At 44.0% G+C, this 12,076-nt stretch overlaps 1 protein-coding gene across 2 annotated transcripts in view; it reads left to right on the forward strand.

The window, feature by feature from the left end:
• Positions 1-12,076, forward strand: part of LOC137384629 (coiled-coil domain-containing protein 38-like) — a 136,358-nt gene that overhangs the window by 65,654 nt on the left and 58,628 nt on the right. For both annotated transcript variants that reach the window (XM_068058776.1, XM_068058777.1), the window contains exon 7: positions 1,707-1,870. In XM_068058776.1, coding sequence (XP_067914877.1) covers positions 1,707-1,870 — 164 coding nt within the window. The remainder of the gene's footprint in view (positions 1-1,706; positions 1,871-12,076) is intronic.

Raw genomic sequence — 12,076 nt, forward strand, 5'->3', positions numbered from 1 at the left:
TATCAGGCTTTGACATCTTTCCTAAAGTGTGGTACTGAGAATTGGCCTGTCCAGTGATTTTATAAAGGAACCTCCTTGCTTTTTGCGATGATCTGAAAGGCCATTGAAGGCCTCATTCTCCTGGATCACCTTAGCCCTCGAGGCTACCAGAATCTCACCGATGCTCTGGTTCTCGTTTCCTGAGATCTTCCCCCCACCCCCCAATCACCCTCCCTCAACTTCCTTGATCCTGCAATGCTGCCAAAGCTACTAAGTTATTCCTCTCCCTTAGCCCAGTGCTCCAAGAATTCCTCTCCATGATGGTCTCTGATCACAGGACCCTCTCTCCCCCTCTGAATAGTGCTAGGCACTGAAACTGTCCACTCCTGCTCCTGTCATCACTCGACACCCGCTTCTCTGTACTCCCAGAAAATAAATTATGCATATATATGTTAAAGTACAAAATTTGACTTCACAATTGTAATGTGCTGCAATTACCAAATAACCATGTGAATGTAGTGACTTATTCAGAGTTCCTCTGCAAATGACCTAAGATGCCAATTCAAATGTCATGCTTTATGGGTTTTTAAAATTCTACTTATGAATAAAAACAAGTTCAAATGGCCTTGGCTGATTCTAGTATTGGATTCATTCTGAGGGTCTTTTGTTGCCAGCCCTTCTCTATTGGGCAGGGCTTAAAAACAGCAAGTCCTGGTCTGTTTCATGAATAGCCAGACTGGCTGTCAATCTATAAACATATCTATTCGAGGGTTGCTGGCACAAGCATGTCCTAGGAGCCAAGGCTAGCTGCCTGGTTGAGTCTCTCCAGTGGAGTGTGAGTGGTTTGCGAAACCCCATGAGTTTGAGACTGGATTCTTGCACTGGCGCAGGCTTCTGACAAAGTTCAGTGGAGGTGTTTCCCCCAAAGAGCGTTGAACAGTATAATTCTGTACTTGTATGTTTGTGTTTTATGTGTTTAATCATGTACAGAAGTTATTTCCAGTAGTAAATCCTCAGCAGCGAAACAGACAAAAAAGTTTTTGTAGGGTAGTGTCAGTTGGCACCATCAGTGGTTGTTGCTAGTTTGTCCTTGCCAGTCCTTTTTTAAAAAAAATATATTTGTCCTTGAGTAAAACTGGAGAGACATGCATTTATTGCCTTTACCTGGTAGTCCCAAAATTATTAATAGTCAAACACAGTCTAGTGAACTGGAATCACCTGCCGGCCCTGTACAGGTATGGATGACAGATTTCCTTCCCTGAAGGACATTAATAAACCAGTAGGGTTTTTAACTGCAATCTGACAGCCTCCAACTGGTGCTCGCCCACAAATTATTGATGAATTTAGTTTCCCAACTCTGCATGGTAAGATTTGAATTTGCGACCTCTGAGTTTCTGGTCCAGTTCCATAAGCACTAGGGTACAGTATCCACTCCCATACAGCCCAGACCTGAGAACCTTTAATTGGCTTGTTGTCAAATCAGTGATTTTTTGCTTGTTTATGAAATTTGAGCCAATTAGTGAAAGTATGACGCAGAAATGTACATGTATGAAAGATGCTGTAAATAGTACTGAAATAATGAGATTACAGTTCCACTCAAGTGTCAAGTAGACATATTGTGTTTTTCATTTTCAAATGATCAGGTCTGATTAGTTTATCCAGACAATGGCACGGTATGCTGTCTGTCTAATTAAAGCTCTAATTCAAACTCTGTTGGTTACCTGCAGTATACACTAGGAGTGAAAGAAAAATCGATAGCAGCCTTGGAGCAAACAGCCCACGAAAAGCAGCAACAGCTGATTGACGATGAAAAGCAACTCCTGCAAAATAAAATCGCCGTTGAAGATTTAATGACGGAAAGTCAGAGTAGGAGAACAAAAGCAATGCAACGGTATTTTAAGAGTGCTAGTCATTTATTGAATCGAGTAATTTTAAAGAAATAATTTGTTCTGTTGTGGTATAATTGACCAAATAGGAATGTACATGACTTTAAACTGATAGCACTTTGCAGCGTAGCACACGTCATTAAGCCTGTAGTTGTCAGCCAATCCTCCACTCATTCTTTTTGTGTTGCTGTTTTAGTCTCTGAGACCTTTACTTTCTCTCTCTGCCTTTTTTTTTTGTGGTGGCTCTCACATTCCCTTTTCGTTGTGATATCAGTCCGTTTCTTAAAGGGTACTGTCTGCTCACCTCATCCCGGTGCCTCCTCAGCCCCTCCCCTCAGCGTGGGAGGGAAAGGGAGAGTGTTGGGATGAATGGTGATACAGAGGGAGTGTCTTGGGATGAATTTGGAGGCACAGAGGGTATCAGGATAAATAGGGAGGGATAGGGAGAGTGTAGGGATGAAGGTGGAGGCAGAGGGAGAGTGTTGGAATGAATTTGGAGGGAGTGGGAGAGTGTCAGGATGAATGTGGAGGAAGAGTGTTGGAATGAATGGAGAGGGAGAGGAACAGTGTTGGGATGAATGGAGCGAGAGAGGGAGTCTGTCTGGACTAACCCTGGAAGTGAATTCCACTGCTTCACAGCTCCGTGTTGGGAATTTCCTCCTGCTATCTGTTCTAAATCGCTTGCATTTTATTTTGTGTCTAAGGCTCCTTCAAATCCTGGAAATAATCTGCTTCTGTCTACCCTGTCCCACCTTTTCAGTTTTCAAAACACTTTCATATTTGTAAGCACTGTACCCTAACTGAGGTCTTACTAGATTTTGTGTAGGGCTCATCATTGTGTTCTATATGTCTTGTGCTAAAACCTAGAATGTTACCAGTTGTTTGAACCTTGTCAATTGGAGGTGCTGCCTTTAATGCCATGTGAACCTGTACTTCCTAAATCCCTCTGCTGTTCCATAGCATCAAGCCAACTTACCTTTGGGTTATAATTACTGTTTTTTTTTAAACAATCACCTCACACTGATATTGAATGCTGGTTGCCCCTATTTAGCCCATTCCCCCTTCTTAATATCTCTTTGCAGTTCTCTTTGGTCTTTTAAGGAATTAATTGCCATTCCTGTTTGGTAACATCTGCAAATTTCAGCCTATATCCAAATCATTGATCCATACAGTGAACAGAAGAGAGTTGAATCCTTTCTGACACCATTCCAAGGACTCTGAAAAACTGTCCTTAACGTGTACACTCTGTTTTTTCCTTTCTAACCCAGTTTGCTATCCTCCCCTTAATTCCATTCCCCTTAATCTTCTCCACTGATCTCCCGTGTGGTACCTTGCCAAAGACTCTTCAAAAGTCATTGTACATTACATCCACTGCATTCCCCCATCTGCTTCATCTGCTATCCCCTTAAAGAATGCTGTCAGGTTTGTCGAGCACTATAGTCCTTTTCAGAATTCATGCTGGGTATTTCTCACTCTGTTATCTTTTTCTAGATAAGTGGTAATTTCATCTTTAAAGACTAAACTTTTCCCTATCACAGATATTAAAGCTAGCAAGTCTGTAATTACCTGGATTAGCTCTCTCTTTTTATAAATGGATACTGATATGACCATTCTCCACTCCTCCAACTCACATCCACACACAATAGAACCTGACATGTCATTTCTGGGGCTTTCTACCATTTCCTCCCTCACTGACCTCAGAATCCTATGATGCACCCCTTTTGGACCTGGCATTTTGCTCCTTTAGCTTAACTAAAATTTTCCTTTTATCCATCACAGTATGGGGAGTGGGACTAATTGGGCAGCTCCTTCACCGGTATGATAGAATGACTTCCTCCTTTGCTGTATGTATGATTCTGTAAGATCCTATATAACTGATGTTAACATTTCAATATATTCTTTTAGAGCAGAAGAAGAGACGAAAGATAAATTGCAAACAATAGTTGAAATAAACAAAGTTGATGAGGAAGTGCTAAGAATTAAAAGGTGTGAAATGTTTATTTTGAACATATGAATATGATATAAATGGTGGCACATAACTATAGTATGTAAAATCTGCTCCCAAGTGCTTGTAAAAAAAAAAGCCTAATGATAAAGAAGCAATAACACTTTAAGAAGTGTGGCTCAGTGGTACCCCTCTTGCCTCTGAGGCAGAGGTTATTGATTTGAATCCACTTTGAACACAGAATCCAGACTGATACTCCAGTACAGTACTGAGGGAGCACTGCACTGTCTTTCAGATGAGATGTTAAACTGACGCCCCACATATCCATTCAGGTGGATGTACATAATCCCACAGCACTATTAGAAGAAACACAGGGCCAGCACCTCCAGGCTCTGCTCTATACTCTATGTTGACACTTCAATGTCGTACAGCGGACTGAGCAACTATAGTGATCCATAGGAGTTAAATGTGCCTAAGAGAGTGGTGAAGGTATCAGCAGCACTCAATGATGGGAAAGCGCTCAGTACTTCATACACTTGGCAGAAAATGTGGGTGTCACTGGCAAGGCTAGCATTTTGTTTCCCATCCCTTATAACCTTGAGAAAGTGGCGGTGAGCTCCATCTTGTACTGCTGCAGTCCTTATGGTGTAGGTACACCCGCAATACTGTTAGGAATGGAGTTCCAGGATTTTGACCCAGTGACGATGAAGAAACAACGATTATGTGTCTAAGTCAGGATAGTGTATGCCTTGGAGGGGAACTTGCAGGGGAGTTGGGTGAACGGGACTTGGTGAGAGTAAGGGCTTGGACAGCAGAGCTTTGGATGACCCCAACTTTACAAAGAGTAGAACATGGGAGGCCAGCTATGAGTGCATTGGAACAGTCACCTCTAAAGATAACAAAGGCATGGATGAGGGATTCAGCACCAGATGAGCTGAGGCAGGGGAATAACCACCGCACAGTCCTTGTGGAGACAAAGTCTGTATTTACATCAAGGATACCCTCGAGCACGTTGTATGGCACTACCACCATGCAAAATGGGATAGATTTCAAACAGATCTAACAGCTCAAGACCGGGCATCCATGAGGTCCTGTGCCATCAGCAGCAGCAGAATTGTATTCAACCACAATCTGTAACCTCATGCCCCGGCATATCCCCCACTCTACCATTGCCATCAAGCCAGGGGACCAACTCTGGTTCAATGAAGAGTGCAGGAGGGCATACCAGGAACAGCCCCAGGCATACCTCAAAATGACGTGTCAACCCAGTGAAGCTACGATACAGGACTGCTTGCGTGCCAAACAGCGGACGCAGCATGCGATAGACAGGGCTAAGCGATCCCACAACCAATGGATCAGATCTAAGCTCTGTAGTCCTGCCACATCCAGTCATGAATGGTGGTAGACAATTTATTTATTTTTATTTATTTAGAGATACAGCACTGAAACAGGCCCTTCGACCCACCGAGTCTGTGCCGACCAACAACCACCCATTTATACTAACCCGACAGTAATCCCATATTCCCTATCACCTACCTATACTAGGGGCAATTTACAACGGCCAATTTACCTATCACCTGCAAGTCTTTTGGATGTGGGAGGAAACCGGAGCACCCGGCAAAAACCCACGCAGACACAGGGAGAACTTGCAAACTCCGCACAGGCAGTACCCAGAATCGAACCCGGGTCCCTGGAGCTGTGAGGCTGCGGTGCTAACCACTGTGCCGCCCGACAACTAATAGGAGGAGGAAGCTTCACAAATATCCCCAACCTCAATGATGGGGGTGCCCAGCACATCAGTGCAAAAGCCGATGCTGAAGCATTTGCAACCAGCTTCAGCCAGAAATGCCAAGTGAATGATCTGTCTTGGCCTCCTCCTGAGGTCCCCAGTATCACAGATGCCAGTCTTCAGTTAATTTGATTCATTTCACATGATATCAAGAAATGGCTGAAGGCATTGGATACTGCAAAGGCTATAGGCCCTGACAACATTCCGGCAATAGTACTGACGACTTGTGCTCCAGAACTAGCCGTGCCCCTATCCAAACTGTTCCAGCATCGACTCAACAATGTGGAAATTTGCCCGGGTATGGACTGTCCACAAAAAGCTGGACAAATCTAACCTAGCCAATTTCCGCACCATCAGCTTACTCTCAACCATCAGCAAAGTGATGGAAGGTGTTGTCGACAATGCTATCAAGCGGCACTTACACAGCAATAACCAGCTCACCAGTGCTTAGTCTGGGTTCTGCTAAGGCACTCTGCTCCAGACCTCATCACAGCATTGGTCCAAACGTGGATGAAAGGGCTGAAATCAAGAAGTGAGGTGAGAGGGACTGCCCTTGACATCAAGGCAGCATTTGACCGAGTGTGGCATTAAGGAGCCTGAGCAAAATTGAATGCAATGGGAATCAGGGGAAAACTCTCCACTGGTTGGCTTCATACCTAGCACAAGTGAAGGTGATTGTGGTTGTTGGAGGCCAAACATCTAAGCCCCAGGACATTGCTACAGGAGTTCCTCAGGGTAGTGTCCTGGGACCAACCATCTTCAGCTGCTTCATCAATGACCTTCCCTCCGTCATAAGCTGAGAAATAGGGATGTTTGATGATTGCTGCGTTCAGTATCATTCACAACTGCTGAGATACAGATGCAGCAAGACCTGGACAACGTTCAGGCTTGGGCTGATGAGTGGCAAGTAACATTCGTGCCACACAAGTGACAGGCAATGACCATCTCCAACAAAAGAGAATCGAACAATCTCCCCTTTACATTGAATGGCATTACCATCGCTGAATTCCCCACTATCAATACCATTACCATTGACCAGAAACTGAACTGGACCAACTAAATAAACACTGTGGCGACAAGAGCATGTCAGAGGCTGGGAATGCTATGGCGAGTAACTCACCTCCTAACTCCCCAAAGCCTGTCCACCATCTACAAAGCACAAGTCAGGAGTATGATGGAATACTCTCCACATGGCTGGATAAGTGCAGTTCTAACAACACTCAAGAAGCTCGACACCATTCAGGGCAAGGCAGCCCGCTTGATCAGCACCCCATCCGCCACCTTAAACATTCACCCCCTCCACCACCCGTGCACAGTGGTAGCAGTGTGTACCACTTACACGATGCACTGCAGCAACTCACCAAGTCTTCTCAGGCAGCACCTTCCAAACCTGTGACCTCTACCACCTAGGATAAGGGCAACAGACGCATAGGAATACTGCAATCTTCAAGTTCCCCTCCAAGTCTCACATCCTGACTTGGGTCCATGTCGCCATTGCTTCACTGTCACTGGATCAAAAACCTGGAACTCCTTTCCTGACAACACTCTAGCTGTATCTACGCCAGGTGGACTGCAGCGGTTCAAGAAGGCGACTCACTTCCACCTTCTCAAGGGTAGTTGGGATGGGCAACAAATTCTGGCCTAGCCAGCAATGCTGACATCTCACAAAAAATAAAAAGAAACTATAGAGTCTTCAGTTATCCTAATATAGACTGGGATAGTAATAGTGTAAAAGGCAGAGAGGGGCAAGAGTTTCTGAAGTGCGTTCAGGAGAATTTTCTAGATCAGTATGTTTCCAGCCCAATGAGGAAGGAGGCATTTCTGGATCTGGTTCTGGGGAATGCGGTGAGTCAAGTGGATCAACTACTAGTCAGAGAACTTTTAAAAAACAGTGATCATAGTATAATAAAGTTTAGGTTAGCTATGGAAAAGGACAAGAAGCAAGTGGTAATCCATATCTCGTAAAGAATTGAGTTAATTTTTCTACTGTTACTCTAGCAGTAATTGTCTTCAAAGGAATGACCTCTGGAAATCAAGTAGCCATATCATGATAGTATGAATGGATGTCCCACTTTTGTTTTTGGCAAGGGTCCTACACAGTCGACTAATACCCTGCTAAATGGTTCCTCAATCACTGGTATGGGAACTGGTGGTGCTGGTTTTATGGTAGGTAGCCGCCTAATTAAATAAAAGATGATACGACTGCGTACAAGCCTCCAATTAAAATACATTACGACTGTTCAGGACAAAGTCCCCAATCAATATATATAATTCTGATCGCGGTGGGAGCAATGCACTAATTCAGTCCCTTCACTCCACAGGTCGCATCGTATTTAGAATCATAGAAAGTTTAAGGCACAGAAAGAGGCCACTTGGCCCATCGTGTCGGTGCCGGCTGAAAAACAATCCACCTATTCTAATCCCACCTTCCAGCATTTGGTCCGTAGGTCTGCAGATTTCGGCACTTGAGGTGCATATCCACACTCCTTTTGAATGAGTTGAGGGTCTCTGCCTCAACTACCCTTTCAGGCAGTAAGTTCCAGACCCCCACCACCCTCTGGGTGAAAAAGTTTTTCCTCATTTCCCCTCTAATTGTTCTACCAATCACTTTAAATCTATGCCCCCTCAACACTGACCTCTCTGCTAAGGTAGATAGGCCCTTCACCTCTACTCTATCCAGGCCCCTCAAAATTTTGTACATTTCAATCATCTCCCCTCAGCCTTCTCTGTTCCAAGGAGAACAACCCCATCCTATCCAATCTTTCCTCATCGCTGCATTTTTCCAGTCCTGGCAACATCCTCGTAAATCTCCTCTGTACCCTCTCTAGTGCAATTACATCCTTTCTGTAATGAGATGACCAGAACTGCACACAGTACTCAGGTTGTGGCCTAACCAGTGAGTTGTACAGTTCCAGCATAACCTCCCAGCTCTTATATTCTATACCTTGGCTAATAAAGGAAAGGATTCCATATGCCTCTTAACTACCTTATCGACCTGTCCTGCTACCTTCAGGGATCTGTGAACATTCACTCCAAGGTCCCTCACTTCCTCTACACTTCTCAGTATTTTCCCATTAATTATGTATTCCTTTGCTTTGTTTGACCTCCCCAAATGCATCACCTCACATTTCTCCAGGTTGAATTCCATTTGTCACTTTTCTGCCCATCTGACCAGACCATCAATATCTTCCTGCAACCTACAGCTATCCTGCTCACTATCTACCACACGGCCAATCTTGTGTCTGCAAACTTCTTGCTCATGCCCCCTACATTTACTTCCAGATCATTAATATATACCACAAAAAGCAGGGGACCCAGTACTGAGCCCTGCAGAACGCCACTGGAAACAGCCCTCCAGTTGCTAAAACAGCCGTCAACAATTACCCTTTCTTTCCTGCCACTGAGCCAGTTTTGTATCCACCTTGTTGCATTTCCCTGGATCCCATGGGATTTTATTTTTTTTAAGCAGTTTGCCATGTGGGACCTTGTCAAAAGCCTTGTTAAAATCCATGTAGACCACATCAACTACACTACCCTGATCTATCTTCCTTGTTACTTCTTCAAAAAATTCAATCAAGTTGGTCAAACAAGATCTTCCCTTGACAAATCCATGCTGACTATCCTTGATTAACTTGTGCCTTTCTAAGTGACAGTTTATCCTGTCTCTCAGAATAGATTCCAGTAATTTTCCCACTACTGAGGTTAGACTGACTGGTCTGTAATTATTCGGTCTATCCCTCGCTCCCTTTTTAAACAGAGATACAGCGTTAGCAGTTTTCCGATCCCCCGGCACCACACCTGTATCCAGTGAGGACTGGAAAATGATGGTCTGACCTTCTGCTATTTCCTCTCTTGCTTCTTTTAACAGCCTAGCGTACATTTCATCTGATCCTGGTGATTAATCAACTTTCAAGGATGCTACTGCTATTAATACTTCCTCTCTCCCTGTGTTTATCACATTATTTCTTTAAGCTTTCCAAATCGAAGAAAAAAGCAGCCAAATTGAACAATCTAGTAACCCCCGAATGAAGCGAACCAAACCAGGTATCTTTAGATATCAACAAATTAACTATTTATTTAAAAAACTAAAATCTTAAACACTGCTTAAGATAAGCCGATATCTAAAGATCTTATGACTTCTTATTCAAAAATCTAACTCCCGTATTCGCATACATGTACTCGGTTTTAAATTAGCTGACCAAAAAAATACAGTCTTTGCAAATTACATTCCTGATGAATGATCTTCCAATACATCACAGTCAAAATTCACCTGCAGTCTTCCAAGGCCCGATGAACACAGCAGATATCAATAATTTGTTGTGAAAGAAAAAAGCTTTTTTCTTATTTTTTGTGGAATTAATTCGGCTTGAAGCTTTGTAGAATTTTGAGAGAGAAATAACAGCTTTCCTTCCTTCAGTTTAAACTTTCTCAGAGCTCTCAACTGACTGCTGCTCAGCTAATTTTAAAAGTCAAAACTGCAACATTGAATCTTGTGTCTTCTCTCTCTGTGACTGTTGCTCGGCAACCAGAATGCACTCTGGCTCACTCAGCCTCCGGAACTTTCTGCCTTAAAGATGTACTGATCTTTTACAGTCTTAAAGGCACACTGCAATATTTCCGAGGAGAGAAAAAAAAACACAGGACCCTGACAATACTATATTGGAGGAGGGCCAATTTTAGTGGGGTGAGATTGGACCTGTCTCAGATAAATTGTAATTAAAGATTGGCAGGCAAAACAATGAACTGCTTTTAGAGAGGAGATAGTTCTGGTGCATTCTGATGAAGGGGAAAGAACAAAGAACAGTACAGCACAGGAACAGGCCATTCGGCCCTCCAAGCCTGCGCCGATCATGATGCCTGTCTAAACTAAAACCTTCCGCACTTCCGGGGTCCGTATCTCTCTATTCCCATCCTAATCATGTATTTGTCAAGATGCCTCTTAAACGTCGCTATCGTACCTGCTTCCACCACCTCCCCCGGCAGCAAGTTCCAGGCACTCACCACCCTCTGTGTAAAGAACTTGACTCACACATCCCCTCTAAACTTTGCCCCTCGCACCTTAAACCTATGTCTCCTAGTAACTGACTCTTCCACCCTGGGAAAAAGCTTCTGACTATCCACTCTGTCCATGCCACTCATAACTTTGTAAACCTCTATCATGTCGCCCCTCCACCTCCATCGTTCCAGTGAAAACAATCCGAGTTTATCCAACCTTTCCTCATAGCTAATGCCCTCCAGACCGGGCAACATCCTGGTAAACCTCCTCTGTACCCTCTCCAAAGCCTCCATATCCTTCTGGTAGTGTGGCGACCAGAATTGTACGCAATATTCCAAGTGTGGCCTAAGTAAGGTTTTGTACAGCTGCAGCATGACTTGCCAATTTTTATGCTCTATGCCCCGACCAATGAAGGCAAACATGCCATATGCCTCCTTGACTACCTTATCCACCTGCGTTGCCACTTTCAGTGATCTGTGGACCTGTACGCCCAGATCTCTCTGCCTGTCAATACTCCTATGGGTTCTGCCATTTACTGTTTACTTCCCACCTGTATTAGACCTTCCAAAATGCATTACCTCACATTTGTCCGGATTAAACTCCATCTGCCATTTCTTTGCCAAAGTCTCCAACCGATCTATATTCTTCTGTATCCTCTGACAATCCTCATCACTGTCCGCAACTCCACCAACTTTTGTGTCATCCGCAGACTTACTAATCAGACCAGCTACATTTTCTTCCACTAGTCACAGCCCTCCATTCAGAAAAGCACCCTTCCACTGCTACCCTCTGTCTTCTATGACCGTGCCAGTTCTGTATCCATCTTGCCAACTCACCTCTGTAGGGAAAACAAAGCTAGAGCTCTCTGGATGACAAGAGAGTAACATGAAGCAGAAAAAGGGTGTGTATGTCAGATGTCAGATTGGTAATACAAGTGAAAATGAGGCTGAATATAGCAAGTTCATAGGGGCAGTGAGAAAATAAATCAGCGAGGCAAAAAGAGAGTATGAGAAGAGACAGGCAGCTAACATAAAAGTGAATCCAGAAGTCTTCTATAGGCACATAAACAGTAAAAGGACAATAAGAGCAGTGGTTGGGCCAATTAGGGACCAAAAAGGGGATCTATGAATGGAGGGAGAGGGCATGGCTGAGGTATTCAATGAGTACTTTTCATCTATCTTTACCAAGGAAGAAGACGCTGCCAAAGTCATAGTGAAAGAGGAGGTAGTTCAGATGCTGGATGGGCTAAAAATTGATAAAGAGGACGTATTAGAAAGGATAGCGGTAAAAGTTGGCAAGTCACCAGGACCAGATGGGGTGCATCTGAGTATACTGAGGGAAGTAAGGGTGGAAATTGTGGGTGCATTGGCTATAATCTTCCTATCCTTCTTAGATACGGGGGTGGTATCAGAAGATTGGAGAATTAATGTTACACCCTTGTTCTAAAAAGGGTGTGAGGATAAACCCAGCAACTGCAGGCC

Source organism: Heterodontus francisci, chromosome 27 (assembly GCF_036365525.1).
Source record: "Heterodontus francisci isolate sHetFra1 chromosome 27, sHetFra1.hap1, whole genome shotgun sequence".
Lineage (NCBI taxonomy): Eukaryota > Metazoa > Chordata > Chondrichthyes > Heterodontiformes > Heterodontidae > Heterodontus > Heterodontus francisci.